Source organism: Salminus brasiliensis, chromosome 13 (assembly GCF_030463535.1).
Source record: "Salminus brasiliensis chromosome 13, fSalBra1.hap2, whole genome shotgun sequence".
Lineage (NCBI taxonomy): Eukaryota > Metazoa > Chordata > Actinopteri > Characiformes > Bryconidae > Salminus > Salminus brasiliensis.
Window position 1 is genome coordinate 24,708,104 of NC_132890.1, and position 26,358 is coordinate 24,734,461.

The window sequence follows — 26,358 nt, forward strand, 5'->3', positions numbered from 1 at the left end:
TATATATATATATATATATATATATATATATATATATAAGATTATATAAGAGAAATATATAAGACAAGCAGTAAATGCCTTACGTTAAAGTAAGTGAAGCAGATGGAAAAGTGTATGTGCAATGTTTGCCGGGTCAAAATCAGAAATGACCCACATGAGCAGTATGATGGAGAGATGAGTGGGTGGAGGTGACTGGAACAAGGGTCCAGAGAGAGCTGGGGTAAACAGAATGACAGAGAGGCTAATACGCAGGCCCAGGTGGATGACGTCAGTTTAGTCCTAGCCAAGCAGGTCTGTCCTGCTGAGGTGTCGCATCTCGGTGCGTTCACACGGCCAACAGCCTGAGCAGCCACTGCAGAAAAGGCCAAAGACACGAACCATTATACACCGCACACCACTTCACCAGTACAGTTATTAATAACCAGCAACGCGCAGGAACTGCTTTTCAACCTGAATTAGCTTCATGTTCACGACAGAGAGGACTGAGCGAGATCTGATTGAGAGCCAACAGGACAGAACAGTTTGTGCTTAGAAGGCCTCTTAGAAGTCTGGAGTTCCTGCTGTTGTTTTGCTGCCCTATTTAAATGGGGCTGCATTATTACATATTACGTAGTTACTTATTTTATGGTTGGTTTAGGCAGTTTCAAGCCTGCACTTCCAACTTTGTTTTATTTGTTTGCAAAGTAACAGCAACATGGCGAATATACATCCATGTGCATTTATATACATATAGAATATATATATATAATCACAAAAAAGCTTCTCTTATATTTATGAACATGAATATGGAATGTCCTCAATGATTTGATGTACTGTACTTTAAAATCCAGAAATTCTCCACTTGTTCCAGGAGGACTATATTGACATCTAAAAATAAATATACGCCACCACGACTACAGAACTCTCAAATTGTCCTTATGTAAAATATAGAACACCGCACACCCATGCATGAACTGGTCTGTCCTGGCGGAAAGAAAGAGAAAAGGCGAGGCTGAGACAGGGATAGGTTAGGGATTGGAGCTGGATTACACGTATCTGGGGAGGTAATGTAGTTTATGTAATTACTGATGGGAACTGTGCTTTTAATCACAGTGCAGTCTTATAATAATAGCCGTGAAGTCATTTTAAGCCAGTATGAATCTGGAACGAAATCTGTTATCTGGATTTTATGGAGCGATCTTGATCCAGTATGAATCCACAGCGTGTGAAGTCTTTGGAGCGTGATAATAGGAATTGTGGGGTAACTTCAATTCAGTATGATTCTTTTTTGAAAATGCTTTACACTAGATGTTGGAACATTGTTTTAAGGATTTGACTGCATTCAGAACATTAGTAAGACAAGGTACTGATGTTAAGTGATTAGTTATTGATCAGAAACATCAGTTCAACTCATCCCAAAAAATACTTCCACTGCTCCACAGTCCAGCACTGGGGGGCTTTATACCCCTCTAGCTGATGCTTGAAACTGGGCATAGTGACCATGGGCTTATGTGAGGCTGCTCCAGAGCATCCCATTCTACTGACATCGCTTTTCTACAGAGATTATACAAGCTCTCTGGATACTTTTGGGCATATGTCAAATCCTCAGGAATCACATTACAGAACCTCCTCTGGAAAACAAAGCCGGGCCCTATGGTGTTTAATTTAAGCGCAGTTAAAGTAAGGGTGTTAGAGTTGGAGTTGGTAACTACTGGTACAGGAAGAGAATAACTGTGGAGGAGGAGTATCAGGTCTTACCGCATTTATTCCTCTGTTCTTCACCTCTGGGCTGCTCTCCGAATCGAACAGAGCTGAGAAGAATCACATGTCTACAGTCAACAGATTCCTTCAATCTCTCCAATTAACAGGTTTACACTCACACTGTGTTATTGTGCTAATGACGTAGTTTAAAGTATCCTTCCTGCCAAAACAACACTCTACATACAGATTAACAACACCACGGGACCTGTGAAGCAGGTTTATCTAAATGTAGAAGTGGTCAACATCTGAAATGGTCCATAAAGCTATATCAGATTTAAATTATTGTTTATATTACAATAAATATAAATAAATAAGTGAATAGTATATTGTGATTGCTGTGTGTGTGTGTGTGTGTGTGTGTGTGTGTGTGTGTGTGTCTGTGTTAACTATTAACTATTTACAGAACTCTCCTGGAGGATGGCCATTATTTCGAACACCTAGTTTATCCAACCAGCCCTTCATGAAAGTAAATCAAGTGAGCTGCTAGTAGAACTGAAATAATTCGTACAGTCTCTGGAGTTCACAGTGAAGATCAGCACCCATACCTGTGTTCTTCTAACTGTGTTCTTCTAACCGACTCATCAATAACTTATCAATATTTTCCTTTCATTTTTGAATTAACTAGTATATTAACTATGGAATAGAGGGAATACTTTTCTTAGACTTTTTTGAGACAAAATGAGGGCAGAGAAGAAGTATCAGTTTTCCATAGAGAGGCCAGGCATAAAGAATCGAACTAAACTGAATCACATCGGTACTGAACTGAACTGTATTGGATCAGAATTAAATTGGGGTAATAAATTGATATTTACAATATTTAACTGTATCTTATTTGTATTAAACTATATACATAAACTATGTATAGAGGTGCATCTCTGAAAGCGAAACCTGGGCTGCTCACACCCCTACTAATCATCATTCACATTCCAAACGAATCACTAAGCTGCTCCAACGACATTTTACTGGCTGAATCTGGTAATGGATCTTAAGTGCGTAATTGTGACAGCCCTACCTGCGAGCAACCTGAGCTATGAGTTTAAGGGTTAAATAACTTGAATTCCGTCCACGGCCGCACACTACACAGTACACTCAGTACAGACACACTGTTACATCAGACGGTGTTGCAGCAGCCTGCGTGCTGCGGTCTGGATTGTGTAATGCAGGGGGATTGAGCGGTAATGAAGAGGCTTACCCACGAGAACCTGCAGCCTGGTGACACATGAGACGAAGATGGGGAAGGGCAGGTGCTGCTCTCCAGAGCCAAACCGCTCCCACAACATCTGCAGAATGCTATTATCACATTGCACACCTGAAAAAGTGAACGAGAGAAAAAGAGGGAGAGAGAGAGAGAGTGCGGGGAGAATTTAGAAACAGAGAAAGACAGCAGCACAGGAATGGGAATGAAGGCTAGTTCAGGAACCCATTATTATTTAGTCATTAATCTTAACCAGTAAGAGCCCAGGCCCAGTTTTGAATAACTGCAAAACTAATGGAATCAGTTCAGTTAACTGTTATTAATTTAAGGTTTAAAAATTGTAGGTTTTAAAAACCAGTGTAACATCTAGGTCACAACAACAAACTCATCTATTGTATTTCATCATTTGGTTCTAGAAAGGAGGTAGGACCTGGTTATATGTAATGTATTATATTTTTTAAAGCATATGAATTGTTAAATTGGTTGGATCAGGCCTTTAGAAGCAAAAAGTGACATTTTGTACATGAGGTCACATGTATACACTCTCACAAACTGTCCTGTGACACATCCAGGATGTTGAGCATGTCATGCAGTCTCCTTAAACGTCTATGGACCACCGGTGGACGGGTGGAAGTGTTATTACAAACTTCTATTACCAGATAATAGCCCCACCAGTTTGTACAGAAGTCCCTGCAGTTACTGAGTAATACACTGTAATGTGTAATAAGCCTTTCTGCATTAATGTCACTATGGGCTTGTATGGGTTAGAGCATCTGTTAATTTATTTTCTGTTAATAGTAATATGTTAATAATCTTAATAGTCATTTAATTGAAGATGGTTTTGTGTTTGTTTTTCCTCTGCTGGATGTCAGAGACTGGTAGTTCATTATAGGACAGGTCTAGTTATTTCAGCCAAGATGGGAAATACCACCTATGAGGGCTTAGGGTGTCCTAACTGCATTTTTATTATTTGCATTTTATGAGTGATTTTTGTATATATGTACAGTATATACACACATTATTATTATACATACAGGTATTTCCATATACTATTAACGTATATACTTAAACAAGTTTGTGTGTGTGTTTTGATCCTTTACCTGCTGCTTTGAGAGCTTGACTGAGCTCAAATGGACTCATGGTTCCCGATGAATCCATATCGTACTCAAAAAAGATGGCCTAGATTAAAGAAAAACACAACAGAAGGTTTTAGAAAGTAATGTTTGTGTTTTCAGTAAACAGCAGACTGTTTAAACCAGGAGAATGGGAGGGGCAGTAATTCACTACACACAAACTCTGTTTTCCAGCTCTAAAGCTAAGGAGTTGAAGTGAGGACATGGACTCAGAGACCACAGCAGCCTCATGCAGGTCAACAGGTTTAACCTAGACACATGTATTGCTAAGAATTCTTGCTTTATAACTTTGAATAATTATGTTGTCATGCAAACAGATGTTTGTCCATGAAGTAAATATGGGTCAAGCTGGTCTATCAGTATTTAAAAACCTGCTCGGATTAATGTATTCATCTATCCATTGTGAAACCAGTGACACAGTCAGCACAGTGAAAAGCACATCATGTATTGGTTCATTTGTTCTTTAATTTGAGCAGGCAGGTTTCTGTCTGCAAGCAAAGACCAACTGCCGTCAGCTTCAGGCATCAGTGATGGTGACTTTCAGCCCTCACGTATCAATAGCAAGTTACAAGTTGCGTGTGTGTGTGTGTGTGTGTCTGTGGGTGTGAATAATGTCAGAGTCGAGCGGACAGACTGCAGCTGTAGAGGTGGTCTGTGTACCTGCAGGTTCCGCAGCGAAGACAGAAGCTTCTCGGCCTGGTCTCGACTCAGCCTGCCTCTACCTCCCGTCTACACACACACACACACTCAGGATAATAACTAGCAGAGGGAGAAAGACAGAAAGAAAGAAAGAAAGAAAGAAAGAAAGCAGAGATGGAAATCATAGACCCTGTTCTACACCTGGTCACTTCATGCAACTTGAGTATCAAGATTATATCTGGATAAGGCCAAGACATATCCAAGACGCATCTAAACCAGATACAAATCAGATCACTCAAACCTGCTCAGGAGGTGGTCTGAGATGCATTTGAGCCAAATGTTAGAGCACTGTAAACGCATCCGTCTCTTCAAGGCCCATTCAGTGACCAAAACCCCTCCCAGTATAACCCAAAACACCTGTAATAATTGACACGTCCAGTGAACAAATGTGCATATTCCGTCCCGCACAGCAAACGGATTTTGGATACTAGTCACATGAAGTTGCTAGGGGTAATGGGGGGAAAAGTAAGAGCAGAAGTAAAAAAAAGACAAAAAAGTAGAAAAAGGAAGAATACATTAAGGACAATAAGAAAAAAAAATTAAGAGAAAAAGTAATAATAAAAAAACTTAGGACAATCAGTAAAAATGTAAGAAATGTAAGATAAAAAAATTAAAATAAACATAGGACATCAAGAAACAAATAATTTAAAGAAAAATAAATAAATAATATACTTTGGACAATAAGTAGAAAATGAATACATTATTTTTTAAGATAAAAGACAATAAATAAATAAACACTAAGACATAAGACACTAATAAAAATGTAATTTAATAGAAAGGATAATAAATAAATAAATAATTAAATAAATAAAACTTTGGACACTAAGACAAAAAATAAGAGAAAAAGTAAGCAAGAAAGAAAGACCAAGTTAGGGGCCAAGAGAAGAAAAGCTTCCAAAAATAAAGAATGAGTAAGTGCACAGAGTGAACAGAGAGAGAGAGCATTTCTAAAACAGAAGGATACATCTTCCCCAAAAATGAGCTGCCTGCAGATCTCCAGGGGAATATGATAGTCCTTCTCTAGCACTGCGGAGAAGAGCACCAGGTTTACTGCCAACAGCAAACACAACACAACACAACCCTACAGAGACACACACTGCACATGGTTCTAATAACAGTGAAGCGGGGTTGCCTGAGTTCATGAACCTGCACCAGCAGCACGCACAAACACAAGTCAACGCAATCCCCCCACCTAGCGGCCAATTCTGTTACTACACTTCTGTTACTGTTATTTCAAAAATCTGATCCACAGAGGGCAGTTCAGTTTTCCTGACCTGAGTTCACCAGCTTCATGAACTCCACTGCGTTCAGTTTGTCATCCTGAGAACAGAGAGAGAGAGAGAGAGAGAGAGAGAAATGTTGAGCGAGAATGTACACTGATCAGCCATAACATTAAAACCACAGGGCTAATATAGAAAAGTCCCCCTTGTGCTCTGAAGGTGTCCTGTGGTGTCTGGCACCAAGACCGTAGCAACAGATCTGTGTTGCAAGTCCTGTAAGTTGTGAAGTGGGGCCTCCATGAACATCAATGAGACATGGGTGCCCGTGACCCAGTCACCAGATCACCAGTTGTCCTTCCTCGGAGCTCTTTTGATAGGCACTGACCACTGCAAATTGAGAACACCCCACGAGATCTGTCTGATGTTTTGAATGTGGCTCTAATTCTTTCTACCCAATTTTCCAGCTTTCATACATAGTTGGGGTACATTTTCTGTTTCCCAGTTGAATCTTTTGTTATTTGTCAAAAGCTTTATTGAATCTTTAATGAATCAGTTTTAATACAGTTTAATAATAACTACATACATTTTTTAGTATTTTTATAATATTTTAGGCACAGTTTATACATGTACTATTAACTAAATGATTCGAAGATTTCACATTATTGACCATCTGATGTATAGTCACCTCCTGATGTATACATTCAACTTAAATTTCACATGAAATCATTAATGCTTTCTTTATTAACAGTTAATATAAAATAAACTGCACAGTCATTTCTATTTTCTGTAGAATATGCCATTTCAATAAAAATATATGTCCGTCCCAATGTTTTGGTCAACTCTGTTACCTCTGATTTAAACTGCAAACAGTCCTTATAAACAAAACCTGTGACCTGCACCCAGTGATGTAACTTCCTCTAATAGGAAACATGTGAGATATGTGAGATTTCAAACTTCTAAACTAATTATTTTGTATAAAATGTGAGGATAAATCCACAATATCTTAATTACTGGTCAATTTATTTTATTGTGATATTGGGTGAATCTCCCATTAAATGTTGAATAAACAATGATGTGTCAGAAATCCATAACATTCTGTTTAGGCCTGCCATGTAGAATCTAGTTTGAGGTGGAAAATGATGGAAAATGTCAACTCACTTACTGCCAACTTTAATGGTTAATGATTTAAGTGGTTCAAATCTTTCCATACTTGAAATGTACCAGCAGTTCTAAAATGGACCAAGTACATCCCACCCTTTGACAAGTACTTTTGGAACCGGATAATCAATGCTGTTCACTTTACCTGGCTATGGTTTTAATGTTATGGCTGATCAGTGGTTATGTGGGTACCCATTCCGATATATTTAGGAGAAAAAAAATCCACTCATAGAATTCAAAGATGTCCAATGAACAACATGTATCTCCAAACTGGTGACTTTACAGGGGAAGGCAAAAATGTTCTAAGCTCTGAGCGGAATTTCATGTAAAATTAGAGCATTTCTATTGGTCTGTTCATCCAGAATCGTTTACACAGTGTACGGAACATCACAGTGTACAGAACGTCACAGTGTGCAAACCACAGAGAAAACTAAAAACAGACCAAAATGGAGATACATGGTTTTCATTACACAGCAGCGCAATGGACCAGCTGAAATGTTGCAACTGTGACATTGTCTGTTTGACATTATGGTTGATTCTAAGGCTCCTTTTGTCTGCAGACTGGTTGGATTTCGGATACTTACCGATCCAGCCTCTTCATCAAACCACTTCTTCACCCTCCTTCTGTCCTCAGGAAGAGGTGGCTTCGACATTACAGTCTTCAGGACAAGTTGTGACAGTGTTAGTTAGTGGTATAATGAGATTGTTGGACCTACACAATTGTCTTATGAGTGACGCACTCACCATGGTAAGAGCAGTAGGGCATGAGATCTCACGAACCCTGTAACAGAAGAATCAGATGAACAGGATGTTTCTTAGATGGTAAAAGGTACACTCTTAAAAACCAAGGTTTCCAGTGTTTCTTTGAGTCACTATATAGAAGAATCACTTTGGGTTCCAGTAAGAACCATGTTTGTACCAAAGATGTGTGAGCGTGAGGAACCTTTAAGCCTTTGAAGGATCTACAAACATGGCTTTTATAAAACCAAAAGTGGCTCTTCTATGACACGACATGAGTCTTTATTTTTAGATGTGTGTAGATCTTCGGATCTTGGTCCTTGGGGACCATTCATTTACATTAACTCATAATTATCATTCTAAAACAACACTCTGGTATTTGACATGGTCCAGGCATTTGACATGGTCCAGGCATTCACTGTTACACTCACTGGCCACTTTATTAGAAACATCTTCAATTGTAGTGCATTTGTTGATGCCCAGTTTGTGTTAGCTACCCTCTAGACCAGGGGTGCAGGACCCCGCAGACCAGGCCAGCACAGTTTGCTGAATTCCCAGCTCTAACAAGCTAACTAAACCAGCAATCCACAGGTGAGTTGAATCAGGTGTGTCTAAGGAGGAAAAGCACAAAACTGTGCAGGGATCTGGCCCTTCAGGACTGGAATTGCCCACCCCTACTCTAGACCTTAATCATCATTCAGTGTCTGACCACTGAGCTCCTCTTGGCTGGATATGTTTGGATGGTGGACCAACTTTCAAGCTAGCAGTGACAATGAAGTGTGTTAAAACCTCAGCAACACCTCTGCACTAATGCCTAATACTGGGCATGCCACCAAAACAGCTCTCATATCCACTGAGGCATGGACTCCACAAGACATCTGAAGGTGCTTTAAGTCCTGTGAAGTGGGTCCTTCATGAGCATTGGTGAGCCTTGGGTTCACCGGTTATTCTGACTTGGAGCACTTATGCACCCCATCTCCATCTTTACACTTGCCCAGAAACGGACCAATGATAGATTGGGGAGACTTAACAACAGATGAGATAAAGCCTGTATATGTACACCTATATAAGTGGACCTGTAAGGTAGATGGCCAGTAACTAGTCCAATGTAGGTGTTTCAAATAAAGTGGCCAACAATTTCATCATGCAACAAAAGCATGATGACATTAGGAGCACATTGTTCCACTGTATTGCCCTGTGCTGCTGCGTACCCCAGTGTGTTGCCTTTTTTGGCGTAGATGCGGAGAAAGAACTCCCCCTGCTGGTTAGGCCTCAGTGTTGACGGCAGGATGATATAGTGTCCAGGATCCAGGTGGACCTTCCTCCACACGGCCCGAGCATTCTTGTACGGCCCAGAGCGGCTCACCAGCGGGTTAGCACTGAAGAACTGCTGGTCAAAAGAGCCAGTGCTGTCCTGCAGCCACAGAGAAGGAGGCGAGGGAGGAACACAGGGGCTAAAACTGTACTGTATGTGCTTAAATACTACAGAGGAAATCTCAGGCCATGTGAGAACTCTGTTTAGCACTATTTATATGGGCAATTAGTATGTATGAAAACACAGTATTCACTGTAACATCAGAATAATGATTGAATAAATACTACTAACCACTACTATTACAGTAAAATGTAGAAAGAAGCCACTGTATGCAGCTCACCTGATGCACGTTAGTGAAGTACTAGTGAGATGAACTGGATTTTGAATGGAAAAGTAGATGGTAAGCTGATCTACACTCTCTAAAATAAAGGGACGCCACATAATTTATTAATTGTCATTTATAAAAATGTTAGTTTTTATTGTAGAGTAAATGATAATCGCCCAGATAAATAGTTTTAAATACAGTTGTCTCATGTGGCTTAAGACCTCTGCACAGCACTATATATATTATATCATACAAAATGCAACACATCAAACAAAACAAAACCAAAAAAAAAAGTGTTGTTTTGTGTTGTCACTTTTTCACATAATCTGACAGCTAGTTGTTCTTTATATTGTGTTAATGCCATGAATAATGGACCAATAGAATTGCTCCAAAATGATTTGGAATAATAATTGTTTACACTGACTTCCATTGAAAGTACTGTAAAGTTGCCATTTTGGAGATTTTTGTCTCAACAGCAACCATACATCATGAGTTACATAATTCTCACTTACATGAGGAGGGACCTTTAAACACAAACAAGAAACACAAGAAGAGAGAGAGAGAAAGAGAGAAAGACAGGTATAGTCAGTTCAAACACAACAGAGTTCATCATAGATATTAACTATATATAAATATCACTATATATATATCACTTGATGACATCATCAGAGTATATCTGCATATTTTAAAAGTATATTTTCACAACATATTGTTTTTTTTTAGATAAGTAGCAAACAACATGACAACATCAGCTGTGCCCCATTAAAAACTATTTTAGGAAATGATTTTGAATCTAAATTTAGGCAAAAATACAATATAATGACAATTTAAATGGTTCTTTGAGCGACGCCAAAGAAGAAGCACTTTTGTGCTTGTTACAGAGACTTTAAATTGGTAAATAACCGTACATCAAAAGGTTCTTTATGCTCACACCTGTCTATTACAAACATGGTTCTTCTATAGCATGGCTCAAAAACCTTTTGTTGCTACCTTCTTGAAGTTGCTCAGTGTTTCAGACATACTGAAGATGGCCATGATGTAGCCAACATGAAACTGTAAAACCCACCTCTGCTCTGCCTCACTGCTTAAGCCTATATACATGTACATATATATATATACATATATATATATATATATATATATATATATATATATATATATATATATATATATATATATATATATATATATCTATACACACACTAAATATACACACACATATTTCTTTGGCTCTCACTTTGTAGATGTGGAAGGCAATGTTGAGGAAGTTGACTTTGTCTTTCTGTCTGCGGTCCTTCTGCAGCAGCTCCACCAGCACGGTGCACTTCTTCATCTTCTCCTTCTGCTTCTCCGTCACGCTTTTCACAGCTGCACTGCCACTATCGTCATCATCTCCAACGTCCACATCATCATCATCAACCTCCACGTCCTCCACGTCCTGCTGCGACAACACCAGGTGGAACTGAGGGTTCTTCCAGAAGGTTCCTGTAGAAAAGTGAGAGGACAGTTAAAGCAATGCTTCAGCCAAACCTTTGCACGTCATCTTCCTCTAACCCAAATGTAGTCCCAATCCCAACCATCAACCAGGACTTGTTTGGTGTATGCATTGTGCTTCTTTGGACTCCACTGGAGCTACAAGCAAAAGTGTTAATAAACTACGGAGAAGTCGTGCTTAAGAGAACGTTCAGGAATTGTATCAGCTGCAGTATGGAGCCAAATCAGTCATATACGTATCACGATACAGGGTTTACAAATCAGTATATTGTGACAAATTGCGATACTGTAAGAAACACAATTTCTTTAACTTTTTAAATTAAATTTTAGTAAAACTGGCACACCATCATATGCGTAATATCTGAGTATAGGAAAAGTGGACTTTGAAGACGGTCAGGGTTTAAACACAACACAAAATTAACCACTTTTTGTCACCAATTTTTGCATTTAAACTATTAATGAATTACTTAATTACTTAATCAATTCTTTATTAAATGAACACCTGTAGTGGTGTGATGAATAATTGGGGTTACTAGTCCCAGCACAAAGATAAATTAGCATAGACAAAAGCAGTTTTACTTTACTTTGATATCAATTGGGCTTGAAGTTTTAATAAATAAAAAAAATGAATGAATAAACACGAATGACTCTCACAAAAGAAAGGGAAAAAACTTGTAGTCTTTAAGATTTATAATAAGCACAAAGAATATCAAATAGTACAAAATAACACTTTACCATAGAAGCAAAGTACAACTAAGCATTTTCCACCCCAGGCAATAAGGCTAATGTAGCTAACAAAGAATAGACCTCTGAATAGGGTGACCATGCATCCTCTTTTTTTCCAGGACATGTCCTCTTTTTTGGGATGTGAAAACTGCTTCCAGCAATCATTGCAACAGCGTTTGCTTCCACAGTTGCCAAGCAAGTCCCACCTTCTCACCGCCACTATTGGTCTACATATACCTGCATCTACATGCAACCATTGGTCAAACAGTATAAAAATGTCTGAACGCAAATATAAACAAACAAATCTACACATTTAACCTTATCCAATGTTTTTATTTTATTGAAGTAATTATTATTATTCCTTTACGTTGCTATGTGAATGAAACAAACTTATTGAAAAAAGTGGTAAAAGTAAGATTAAAAGAAGGCTATTAAGGCTATTTATTAGTTTTGATAAATTAGTAAATATTTATGTATTAGTGTTCAATAATAAATTGCATGATGTTAGAAATCTTTAAATCCCTCCTACGCTCACAGACACACATACTGCCACAGTCCAGGCCACACTCAGGCCTACTTTAAGCCTCCCAGCCACACCATCCGAACCACAGCAGACGTCTGTGTGTCTTGAATGTCCTCTTTTTGAAAACCAAAATATAGTCACCCTACCACTGAAGTCATGACATCATTCTATAGTACACATCATCCATATCACCTCTGTCGTGCTCCTGAATGTCTGTGGATGCTCTGAGTTATGAGGCAACTAATGAAGTGAAGCATATACTCTATATATGCTAACACTGCTGTGCACTAAACTGACATTATAAGGCTGACAATCTCAGCAAAATACCCCAAATAAACCAACAAGCTTTGTCATATTTGGCCTATATACTGAGCTACTCAATAACACTTCTGTTCACCACAAGCCATGATAAACCCATACTTTTTAATATAGGCATGCCGCCAATTACAGAATGACATGTGACTTTGGTGGTCTGTGGAAGCTTATAATTTTTTGATCAGCATAATTCGAACCACATGCCGAAACCATCGCACACTCGCCTCAAACTATGTTAAGTAATCACTGATAGCCTTGCTAATGTGGTGTATGACACTGTAGCTGTGAAATGAAATAACAGTGCATTGTATTATGCTAATGATGATAATTTGTAATTAGTAAGATAGATGGTCATAGCTAGTCATATTTAACACACACACACTCACGTGGGTATTTGCGGCTGCCCCCTGCAGAGCACATGGGTACCCATGATCCTTTATGGGATGTCAGGGACCAATCTGAGACACTGGCGGCATCACTATCCTCTCCAGCATCAGAGTCAGGATTAACACTGCACAGCTCCACTGTATCATATAGCTTGCAAAAATCTTCCACCCCGATCCTACACACACACACACACACACATACACAAACTGTGAGTATAGAGTTAGACATCATATTACATCAAAATTCTGCATGGCATTATGCACAAATGGCAGCAGTAAACTGTTTGTTTTGTATACCAAAACTCTCCATCTTCTTCAATGTTCAAGCGGATTCTGTTCTTCTCGGCAATGTCAATGCCATCCCAGTCCTTACACCTATCCAAACAGACACATACGCACACATTTGTGTTACCAGGACAAGGGATTTTAGAGCGTTACTGCCTAAATCAGGTATCTTGGGAAGGGTTATCTAAAGACTGAATGTGGAAAAAACGCATTTAAGACAATTGGCAATCTTCTAAGGAGTGGACGACCCAGCAAATTCACCAGAACGTGCAAATCTGCCAAAACTGCCTCTACAGACTCTACAGACCTGATTTAGCAAGTTCAATGTTCAACTCATTGAAATGTTGTGGCAGGACTGTGCATAAACAAATGACCACATTAAATCTCATTAAACAGAAACACTGTTGTGTACAGTGGGCTACAATTTCTCCGGAACGATGTGAGAGACTGATAAGTCATACAGAAAATCACAAAAATTACTTGCTGCTAAAGGTGGCTCTTGCTGCTAAAGGTGGTTCAACAAGCTACTGACTCATGGGACGTACTTAATATTTTACACACTGCTTCTGCATTTTGGCCTAGTTTTTGTTAATTAAGTAATGACACGGTGGAATTTTCCATGTGGTTTTGTTCATCTGAGGTTGTATTTAGCTAATTTTAAGACCTGTGAAGGATCAGATGTTTTTCATTATGTCCTTATATGTAAACCCATATAATTCATTTGGAAGCATTTTTGGACCATTCATCCTAATTCTGACACAATGTAAAGAACTGACATACTGCCAGACTCACATTATGGCAAAATGTAAAAAGCTGTTCAAATATAAAGCATAATTATACGTTAACTCACACTTTACATCAAAACTCATCTGGATTCTAGATGTTCTAGATGTGACAAGGACGCTGGTAAGGTTTTCTTCTTGACTCCATGACTCCATTATTTTGTTTGCAACCAATGCTGCATAGTGGAATGGTGAACCACCAATTTTGGTCTTCTACAGCCCATCTTGACTTCCACAGTTCCCCTGAATTGCCATTTCTAGCTACAAGATACAAACATTTCTTTTTATAGCCTTCAACTGCCTTGTGGCCTTTGCTTTCTTTTGTTTTAGAGAGCTGGTTGAAGGAGCCAATGTTTGATGAGTGTTAGGATTTGAAGGAGGTTTGAAGAGAGTACAGTAATGTATTTATGACAGGCTGCCCATGCGAGGAGGCCGCCTGCTTGTGTATTCATATCTATGTATATGCATTTACTTTATGTCGTTGTATGCTTTTACAATAAACAGCAGGGGAATAGTTTATTGGATTAGATGTTTTTCCAGTATTATATATGTATCTATGTAAGAACCTAAGCACCAGGCAGGGGAAAGTAACTAAAATGAGAACAGAGGTATTTCTCACTTGTCACTCCAGGGTCCACAGAACTCCACAAAACCCCAGGGGTTCCGCAGCCGCACCAGCAACACCTCCTCAGCTTTTCTGTGGACCTACACACACATACACACACACACACACACAAACATGCTGGCTTTCACCATGTCCTAAAAAAACACTGGCACAAAAACACTATATAGCTACTATACTGTCTCTATCATGGTACATGGCCAAAAAAAACAGGAGGGGAAAAAAACAAGTTCAGCAACATGCTGAGTTTGATAAAAAGGGAGAGCAAGCAAACCAGGACAAACCAGTCATTACAATGTACCTGAAAACACTCACACCTGAAAAATGATCTGTGCTATGGTTTCTAGTCTGCTAGCTAACTTCAAAAGCTAAGCCTCAATAGCCGGTCGCTCTCTCAGAGTTTTTATCGTCTGTGTCAGACATTTATTGAATGATTGATTTAAATACCGCTGTAAAAGTTTTAAATGGTATGACGGTATTAAAAAAATGTAGATACTGCCCAACCCTATATGTATGTAGCCAAGTGTGTTACCTTATCTGTAGCAGTGATGGCATAAGCATGACCTTTGACCAGCCCCTCTGCTGTCACAGCGCCAATCTCCTTCACGGTTTTGGCCTGCACTCAGGAAAACATAAAATGACTTAAATAAAAGTGAAATTCAGTATTAATTGTCTCCTACATGTTCATATCAATGACATTTCTGATATGTTATAGGAATAAGTTGAATGGACCTTGATTAGAATTAACACGTATAAACACAAATGTAAGCCTACACATTCATTTTTATTCCTCTGAAGGTGTCATTAGACATTAGCATTTCGAGGTGGATCTGTACAGATCCAGCATATCCAACCAATGCCATCCAAGTGATACAAAAAATCACTAATCAGGCAACCTTCTTTTTCAATTCCAGTCCAGTACAATAGTGTGTGCCTACTATGGGCACATTAAACAGTGGAAAGGGGTTAGCATGGGCACTTTGACTGACCTGCAGGTGTTCAACAGCAGGCACTGCACTGTGTGTTTTGATGCATTTCTGATGTAACTATCATAAAACATTTCTGAGACTTGATATGCCACAGTAGCCTTGTGTCGGTTCTGTCCAGAGGGAATGGCCTTTGTTTCCCTTACGCATTGAGGAGCCTAGGGTGTCCAACTCCCTGTTGTAGATTTTTGGTTTGTCCTTCCTCGGACCACTGTTGATCAATATCACACCTGACCTGGACCCCCCACAAGCTAAGTTGTTCAGGTCTTTACACCCGACCGTATGTACTGCATCCAACATCCAGCAACTACAAGATCTGACTGTTTAGGTACTCTCTATCATGCATTTCTTGACATGCACCATTGTTACAGGATAATTACTTTTATTTTCTTTATCTATAAGGGGTCTAATTGTTTTGAATTCATTGATTTGAGACATGGGATATGTATGTGTGTGTACCTGTATGAAGCAGCTGAGCAGGCTGCCTCTGGCCAGCGCAGCAGTGAGTGTTCTCCAGAGTACTGGAGGGGTGCGTGAAGAAACAGGACGGGTGTAGGCGATTCCTCCAGTAAAATCCTCCATTCCTTCAGAAATATTACCCCCCTTCAGGCTGGCATAGGAGCCAATCAACCTGGACACAGATTGTTTTTACATCTATTAACATGCCTTTTTGACATCCGCTAAATTGTGCAATCTTAATGGACCTTCTGCTGTTTTCTATGCAGTAATTGAATGATAAGTCTTACAGTGTGAATATGCAAAGAAGAGGCTTAAAAGGACGTCAAAACATTCCACTGTCTAGCTACACATACAATCTGTAGCACTGACTGCTAGAAATTGCTCTCAGCAGATTTTAGAAAGGGCTCGACGAACATATAGAAGTCGAGTGGAATCTCAGTAGTAATCTGTTTACGTGCAATTAAGCTGCAAAAACATCCTGATGAAGCAGCATGAAGCTATGACACTGCTACTCCTTATCCCACACACTCACACACAGTCATACACACATATGCTGGGACTGACTTGGCGTAAGCCTTCTCCACCAGGGCGCTCCAGAACTCGTTGTTGGTGCGGGAGTAGCTGAAGAGCAGACGGCCTCCTCGCACGGGCAGCCTGTCATCCACCACCACCTCCACCCACTCACCATACTGCCAGAACTGAGGGAGAGAGGGAGGGAGAGAGAGTCAGATTAGTTCTACTACAGGATGAGTCAAAAGTCAAACGTCCAAAACTGTCCAAATATCTGTAGGATGTTTAGTGTTTGATTAAAGTCATTATTATCATTATGTATTAGATCAGGTTCACCCAGTCCTGGAACTGGAGATCTACCAGCCTTCAGAGTTTAGCTCCAACCTTAATCTCACATGCCTGATGCAGGTAATAAATGCAGGTAATGAAGGCCTTTCAGGGGCATCTGAATATTAGAGCCAAGTAATGGATGTTGGATCTAAACTCTCCAGGGTGGGAAATTTCCAGGATCAGAATTCAGGAACTTCCGTATTACACCAATGGATGTATGATACGCATTGGTATAATACAGAAGGGTAATGATAATCAAATGCTAATATTTTTCTATAATATTCTTAAAATCTACAGAAGTTGTGTTAAAAACACAGAGCTCTTGTTCCAAGTTGTCTGATGTTGTCTACTGTTAGCTATCTGTGACCAGGAGAGTCTAATTCGGCCCTACTCGCTAGCTCTCCCCTCCCTCTCTCAAGCAGTGTGCTTCTCTAACTTTCTAGGTACTTCACTGTGTCTTTCAAGGGGGCTGCTCTACTTTTTGAGCTCTACCTCTCATTCAGTGTTCTGCTCTATTATCCAGTGTTCTGCTCTATTATTCAGTGTGATGCTCTACCTCTTGTTTAGTGTTCTGCTCTATTATTCAGTGTTCTGTTGTACCTCTTATTTAGTGTTCTGCTCAATTCTTCATTGTGCAGCTCTACCTCTCGTTCAGTGTGCTGCTCTACCTCTCTTTCAGTGTTCTGCTCTATTATTCAGTGTTCTGCTCTGTTATTCAGTGTGCTGCTCTACCTCTCATTCAGTATGCCGCTCTATTATTCAGTGTGCTGCTCTATTATTCAGTGTTCTGCTCTATTATTCAGTGTTCTGCTCTATTATCCAGTGTTCTGCTCTATTATTCAGTGTTCTGCTCTATTATTCAGTGTTCTGCTCTATTATTCAGTGTTCTGCTCTATTATTCAGTGTGCTGCTCTATTATTCAGTGTTCTGCTCTATTATTCAGTGTTCTGCTCTATTATTCAGTGTTCTGCTTTATTATTTAGTGTTCTGCTCTATTATCCAGTGTTCTGCTCTATTATTTAGTGTTCTGCTCTATTATTCAGTGTTCTGCTCTATTATTTAGTGTTCTGCTCTATTATCCAGTGTTCTGCTCTATTATTTAGTGTTCTGCTCTATTATTCAGTGTTCTGCTCTATTATCCAGTGTTCTGCTCTATTATTCAGTGTTCTGCTCTATTATCCAGTGTTCTGCTATATTATTCAGTGTGTTGCTCTATTATTCAGTGTTCTGCTCTATTATCCAGTGTTCTGCTATATTATTCAGTGTGTTGCTCTATTATTCTTTGTCCTGCTCTACCTTTTGTTCACCTCTTATTTACTCTTACTGTGATATTTTAAAAATGATAATCAAAATTGATTATTGTAATTATAATAAATTAAAATGATACAATCATCATTGAGTTTTATACCAGGCAGTAAATCAATAAAACACCAGGTCAGGGGATGTCCTCACTTTAAGATAACACAGGAATGTCAGACCTGTGCCGGCCTGTTGGGAGCAACCTATGAAAGTGGCAGTTGATGCATACGTGTGTGTGTGTATGTGTGTGTGTGTGTTTTCACACCCTCAGGCTGTGGCTGCATGTCAGGACATTTCAAACTTGGCCCCTAAATAACAGACTGCCACTTCGTTCCCTTATGTTGTGGCTAGTTCTTTCTTTTTCTCACTTTTAAAAACCCACTTACTCAATAACAGGGACCAACATCTATCACCATAACTCACAGTGACTACTCTCACACCAGCTGAAAACACAATGGCCCGCCACTACCTCAGCTATGCTTTTATCTGTTCATTTAGAGCTGCTGCACTCCTTATCTAGACTGATCTGAGTTTACAAAAGCCACCAGTAAAGCTCACTCAGGATCGGTAATGACTCTTTAATTATTTCTGCCAGCATGTCTTGACATTTCTCCACCAAGACAGCAGGCATGCAGTACACAAGGGCTGTTTCAGACAATCAATCTCTAATCTGTAACCTCGGATCTTTCAGATGCTCCATTTCTGCTCGGTAATTAAAAACATCTCAATCTTATTGTGGCAGAAAAATGCAGAAAGAAATGGAATGGCAGATGTGCAGAAGCACATCTCATTCTCCTAGAGGTTTCCTGCTGTTTTTTTACTACATGCTTTAGATAATAGGAAGCCTGTTTGAGCTTCAGGGGAGGGCGGAAGCTAACCTTGTGTGCCATTACTTGCTCTTAAAGCGCATAAGTAAAGACACATGTCTGAGAGTGTTTACTACCTGAATGGAAAGGCAAGGCCAGGGGCAAACAGAGCAGTTTCCAAGTTAGGATCATTATGTAACCTCTGACTATCGACATTTGCACAATAAAGTGTGAACCCGTGTGGAATTACCTGGATTTCTGCACTGATTACTAATGAAATGTGGCATAATTGTTATCTAAGTCACAATTATAGGCAAACACTGTAACTAATAACATATACCGTCATACTGTTCATGTCTTTCACAGAGCATATTGAGTCAATATCCACAGTGCAGGCTAGAAAAAGTAAGTGAGCCCTTGAACTTAACAACCCCTAGATCCCTATTTAGCACCAATTTCCTCCTACAGCCTGTAGCAGCAAATACAATTTGCACAAAATTTAGAAGGAATTCTGGACCATTCATTCCTGCAAATGTGGAATAAACAGTACATGTGTCTGTGTGGTATTAGCTTAGTTACATTGTGTTTGTCTACACTGATTATCAGACCACATTTTATTAGTAATAAATGCAAAGGGTTTGCTTACTTTTTGTACAATGTTAAAACTAAAGGTGCCATTGACTTTGTTTACACCTGGTCACTTCATGCATCATAAGTATCAGGGTTATACCTGGATAGGGCCAAGCCACATAAAAATGCCAGTGTGAACACATCCAAGGCTCATTTAATACAGATACAAATTTGTTTGCTCAAACCACTACAGGAGGTGGTCTGAGATATATTTGAGTCACATGTTATAGCAGCATAAATGCACCAATTTCCACAAGACACATTCAACAACCAAAAAGCCCTCCCAGTTCAATCAAAACACCAGTAATATTTGCCGTGCAAATATCCCACACAGCAACCAGATTTCAGTCTGACTAACCGAATACATATTTGACTACCAAGTGTAAATGAATGTGGTTAAAATCTTATCAGGAGACAATCCAGATACTGGGGTCACTGATGCAACAGAAGAACCACTTTAAAAAAAAAAAAACCTTAAAGGTTCATAAATGGTTCCTGGCTTGGATGCAGAGTTTTAGCAAATAGAATCTTTAAACTTTAAAGAGGTTTGGTTCACTCACACATAGTGTATAACTTAACAGAACATATAACAGAAATACTTTAAAGAACTATTCATCTGAAACAAAAGTGATTCTTCTAGGTCATCACTTCGAACCCCATTTTTGGCAGCTTTGTTTTTAAGAGTGTGACGTCTATAAGAGGTGTGTTGACAAGAGCAAGAAGACGACAGAAACACCTTTCAGGAGAACAGATGCAAACTTCTACCTTCATCAAAACACACAAAAATATCATGATCAAACCTTCAACACACTTCTGTTTCAAAAGCTTCAGCACCTGCCTGTCAGCTTCCGTTATAAATACATTTTGACTTGTTTTGTCTTGTTTCTGTGCAGGAAAACGAATTGTAAAAGTGCTACAGATTCAGAACCTCTACCAGTTTCCAGCATTCATCTGGAGTCAATCCACTTTACCCTGAAACGGAAGATTCCGGCATAGGGGGCGTCCAGGGTCTGTCCAGCTGGAACCACCTTCTCAAACAGAGTGGGGTGCATGGTGAGGCAAGACAGGGCGGCCAGCAGCCAGCAGTTACCTACAGAACACACACAAACACACACAGACAGGTAAGGAAACCTGAACTCGCTGAAAACTGTCCATCACTGAAACCTGTCCATTTTCATGGGAAAAGGTGGGTGCTTCCTCATCACCTGCTGATCAACTCCTATCAGTTTGCAATAGAGAGCCTCCTGACCTACTGCTGCATGGTGTGGTTTGGTGTGATTATTATTATTATTATTATTACTATTATTATTATTATAATTTTCTTTATGTCTGACCATTTTTATTTAAATTCTAGAGTTGATAAATTGATTTTTGTTGTTTTTAAATATCTGTTCTATTCTATGGTTGATGCCATTTTTAAAAATTCTGAAAACCTTTAGAGAGAGAATTTGTGGAAAATTGATGGTAATGTCAACAAAGATGAACAAGACATTTGAAATAGTGCCACAATGCAATACTAATATTAATACAGTAATGAGAAGAGAAGTGTTTGGTGTACATTTCCTTCCCTGTCGTACAATATGGTTCCACCACACCAGACCAATAAGAGTCACTGGGCCAGACTCCTAGCTCTACATTCTCCTACCTGTGTAGCATGATTCAAATGTAAGTCACACTGGATAAGAGTGTCAATCAAATGCAGTATATATGTCATTCCAAACTTTTGAACTCTATTGTATGTTAAAGGAACAATATGCTATTCCAAGTCATTTTGGATCCTTTCTGTTGGTTCATTCAGCAAATAATGCTCACGCAATGTTAAAGTCATCGGAATTTGGGGTGTTTTTGATGTGACAGTGACAAACACTCATAAAACAATGAATCTCAAAAAACAGAAACAGAAAAACATGCAAACAAACGTCTCTGTGATGAACACACAGTTTCGAAGTCATTCACACACATTCCTACATAACAGTACACAGCTGTTTATCTGCAGGGGTTGGAGTGGGGGCTGGGTGGGTTTATTGACGAGGTTTCGCTGTTTTTGTCAACAGCTCAACTGAACTGATGTTCAAAACCACACATTTAGCAGTCTGTGTAAACCCAGACTCCCTCACATTATAACTCATTCGTTTGACAGAAATGAGGTTTTACCCCTGAAGTGTCATAAAAAAACACCACAAATCCATTAAGACACCACACGGCATCACACTCAGTACATTACAGCGGACAGTCAAAAGAAGCTCTGGTACTCTGGTTTGTTTGTGGGGGGCATCTTGCAGATGGTTCCACCATGAGCGTTGAAATTTACAATATATTTCCAAAAGTATCCAGACAAATTCAGGTCAATTCAGCTACACATATTGCATTTTGTACATACAATGCAGTGTGGTCATCCTTGCTGATATACCCCATAAAGCCCCCCAATATCCAACCATCCAACCATAACAGTCACATGGATGAACCTCAGCGCACTGTTTAAGTTCAGGCTGTTCCCTCACAGTCTGCTGGAGATGCTGGAAGCTTTTGGACTGAGCCTGCGGGCCTAAAACCAATCAAAACCAGACTGAGAGAGAGAGAGAGTTGGGGTGAAGAGCGGGCAAAGAAGGAAGAAAGAAAGATAGAAAGAGAGAGATAGAGAAAGTCACAGAGAGAGAGAGAGGGAGACAAACAATGAGCAGTGACAGAGAGAATGAGCCAAGAGACAGACAGATGGATGCAATGAGAAAGATAAAGAAGAAGAGAAGACAGGAAGAAAGAGCAAGAGAATGGAGGGGGGGGTATCAAAGAGTCAAAAGAGAAATATGGAGACAGAGAGACACTATGAACAATGGGAGAGAAAGGAATAGCAACAATGTGAGTAAAAGAGAGAGAGAGACTATGAACGAATGAGAGAGAGAGAAATAGCTGCAATGTGAGAGCGAGAAGAAGTAAGAGAGAGAGAGAAAGAGTAAAAGAGAGAGACAGTATAAACTGTAAAATAGAGAAATAGCTGCAATGTAAGATTAAGAGAGAGAGACAGTATGAACAATGAGAGAGGGAAATAGCTGCAATGTGAGTGATAGAGAGAGAGAGAGAGAGAGAGAGAGAGAGAGAGAATAAATCAAACTCGGCTGTGCAAAATAATTATTATTGTTGAGGTGGGAGGGGGAGGAGGCGTATGCAGATGAAGCCCCCCTCATTCACTCCCTCCTCCCTCCCCCAGTTCTTCACCAGTTTTGATGTGAGAGCCCTGAGGCTGCTCTGCTTCACAGCTCTCAGCAGGGCGTCTGCAGAAGAGGCCTGAGACCCTCACAGCTAGAGGGGAGGAACGGGAGTGGGATATTAAACATTATAACTAGGATCAAGCAGAGAGGAGGAGAGAAGGAAATTAGCAGAGAGAGAGAGTGAGAGAGAGAGAGAATGGAGGGGTGAATCTGCATGATAAGAAGAAGATGATATGGGAGTCCTTCCAAGACAGATGTCTCTGTGATTGTGCTCATGCCCAGAGGCCATTCTTCACTGATTTGTGTGTGTGTGTGTGTGTGTGCGTGTGTGTGTGTTATCATTTTCAAAGACGCACTGAGAGCTTATCCTATTAGCCTTGCTTCAAATCTCAGCTCTAACTTGAGCACGGACTCACCCAGCTGACCCTGGCAGATATCCGTGGTGCCCGTGGTGCCCTCCACAAAGACTGCATTGCTGCTGATTTCCTGAAGACAACAGAAGAGAGGGAGTGTGAGAGCAAATCTAGGATACAGCCGCTGCATGTAATAGTGCCGTACCAAACTCAGCTACTCAGCTACAAGATCCAAAACAGTACTAATAGTAAGAGCAAAACAAATGTTCACAAATTAGCTTCTGGTAGTAAGACAGTGATCTTATAAAAAAATGCAACCGAGCTATAAACAATATAAACATAGGGAAGATGCACCCACAATACCTACTGCTGACCACAGCGGACGGGGTTTTTAATATAAGGTGGTTCTGAGGAGAGCAAGAGGTGTACTGGTGCTTCAGTTTTACTAACACTGGTTTGAATGTACTTTTTTTCACCAATGTCTGAATGCTGTGTTAAATGACTGTAATAACAATATATAATAACAACACTTTACTGTACAGTTATTGTATACGTTATTGTACTGAGAACTGTACAGTTTAATCTATGTAAAGCTGAAGTACAGTTTGATCTATGTATTGTAAAGTCTGCTATATTGTGAACTGTATGGTGTATGAAGTATACTATAAAGTGAACTGTTCCATGTAAATGATGTGTAGTTTATTGTAAAGTGTACCGTGTAGTGTACAGTATAGTTTATTTTAAACTAACTGTATAGTGAACTGTATGATTTTTGTGAAGTTTATAGTAAAGTATACTGTATAGTGAACAGTATTATTTTTACATAGTTAATTATAAAACATACTGTTCAGTAAACTGTACGATTTTTGTATAGTTGTACAGTAATGTGTACTATATAGTGTACTGTATAGTTTAAGTTATGTAAGTAACTTAAATGAAAGTATACTGTATGATTTATATATATAGTTTATTGTAAAGTATAATGTATAATGAACTTTTTTCAAATTTTTGTATAGTTTATAGTTTAAACATGTACTATAAAGTTAATGTGTAGTTCATTGTAAAATGTACTATACAGTAGTATATTGTAAATAGTTTATTTTAGGTTTACTGTATATTAAACTTTATAGTCTATTGTTTAGAGTTTATAGTACATACAATTAATATTATTTTATAGTAAACTGTAGTTTCATTTGTGTATAGTTTATTGTAAAGTGTACTGTGTAGTTTGTCTGTATTTATTGAGTTTTGTAATATACAAACACTGCTGCTGCTCTGTGTAAAAGTAGCAGTGTGTAGCTGTGATATTTGGAGGATTTCTTTAATTCATCTCTCAACAATTTGCTTTGGAAGGAATGACAACTAAGTCTGAAAAGCAAGACTGCAGTCTTTGCTCAAAAACACATCTGAAAAATATAATTAACATTTTAATATCATTAAACATTCTTATGCTCAAGTAAAAAACTTTTACTTTAAGGCTTTTGGAACATTTCTTTTTGTCCCGTCATCATTGACTTTACAATGCGATTGATAGTTGTTGTGTTTAAATGAAGCAGAAAAACCAATGAAAAAAATAAAGACTTGACATTTTTGGATGGACAGTGACAAAACGTTAAATATATTTTGTCTCTGTTGCACATTTTGCCATAGTTACTGTTCCTTGCTTTGGTAGGCCATCACTGTATTGGACTGGTCGGTGAAAAGATAAATTAAAGCCATGAGCCAAAACCTGCAGCTACATCTCTCTTCCAAAGCCTTACCAATCTTGTCCTTATCAACATCAGTCCAGATGTTGTGTGTAGTGTTGGGCATTTGCCATGAGCCCCAGGACTTCTCCAAAGTGTTAACCCTAATCACTTCCTTCCTGAGTTTTACCCATTCTTTTTTTTTTTGTTAAGGGCCAAAACATAAGACTAATTGAAAAAGTTCGGCCAGCATTTCACAGGATCAGGATGATTGAGGTGCCATTCCATTTCTATAAGTGAGAAATCTTAGCCAAATAAGTTAATGCCTATTGCATAGTTGTAACCACACCCCACCTTTTTAGTGTGCTTTTTCATGTTTTTTTCTTGTTGTTTCCCCCTTTGTTGTAGCTTTGATTGTGAAATCTCTGGATTGATCTGTATGTACTTTAAAAGTGTTTAAAAGGGATAACTTCAGCCAGTCAACACTGTCCAGCAAAGCATGTCATCTGTATTGGACAGTGTTCACTTTTGGCTGCAATTTCCAGGGAACATCTCTGCTAGATCAGAAGATCAGAACAGCAGTTGCACAAGCTTTTCCACTGAATCATGTGGTATCCATGCAGTTGTCAACCTCTACAAAACCTTCTTTGATGGAGTTTATTTGAGTAAAAAAACAAAACAAAGATCTGCTTTAAGAGCGAGGACAGATGGAAGCTCCACTCATTCTCTCTCTAACTTTTGTTATTTTTAATATATAAAATGTGCAACATCTCTCAACATCTAAAAGTGACAAGAGAGAGTTACAAGACACTGTTTGACGCATGTTTTTAAAAAGTCTATCTATCCATCCATTCTTCCACCCACCCACCTACCTTAGGTCTCAGCCATTTGATGACCAGCTTTGGGTCCGGATCTGCCGGCATACCAATGGACGTCTGATCAGCAGCGAAAGTTGAGTCCAGGAAAAGACTCTTGGTCTTGAGACACTCATCTCTGAGGGAAGTGTAGTCCTGGGTCTTAAACTTCATGGGGTTTCCAGGGGAACCTGGAGCTGGGATGTTGTCAGACATCTGCAGAGCTTTTGAAGGAGCTTTAGCTGACAGTGTGAGGAGATCTGAAGAACAACGAGACTGAAATCAGTTTGGAGGAGTTTGCAGAAAGTTGGAGAAAAGTTGGCTCCTGCTTCTCCGCCCACTGGAGACACCCCCCCCCCCCCTGCCTGAAGCCTCCGGGGATGGGGGCATAAGGGATTGTTTGGTGGGTGTGGTTGTTTGGTGGGGTAGTTGGCCAGTCTTGCTAAGTCACTCATGCAATTTTTGATCAGGCTCATTACACGTTCATGTAATAATGAGAGGATGTTTACTGAGGCACTGTATGTCCAGAGGTAAATCCGTGGTGCAGCTGTGCTTTCTCGAGTGTGTTCATACCATAAAATGTA

At 39.3% G+C, this 26,358-nt stretch overlaps 1 protein-coding gene across 1 annotated transcript; it reads right to left on the minus strand.

The window, feature by feature from the left end:
- Nucleotides 1–175: 175 nt before the first annotated feature.
- On the minus strand, nt 176–25,990 carry capn12 (calpain 12). The gene is made up of 20 exons (XM_072694928.1): nt 25,793–25,990; nt 23,299–23,368; nt 20,648–20,766; nt 16,666–16,799; nt 16,102–16,273; nt 15,189–15,272; nt 14,654–14,739; nt 13,265–13,342; nt 12,968–13,143; nt 10,761–11,008; nt 9,095–9,348; nt 7,890–7,926; nt 7,730–7,804; nt 6,042–6,087; nt 5,732–5,793; nt 4,729–4,797; nt 4,036–4,114; nt 2,933–3,049; nt 1,738–1,790; nt 176–352 (listed from the first exon to the last, which is right to left on the minus strand). The coding sequence occupies exons 1-20, from the start codon at nt 25,988–25,990 to the stop codon at nt 326–328; spliced, it is 2,184 nt and encodes a 727-aa protein (XP_072551029.1). The 3' UTR covers nt 176–325.
- Nucleotides 25,991–26,358: the final 368 nt, after the last annotated feature.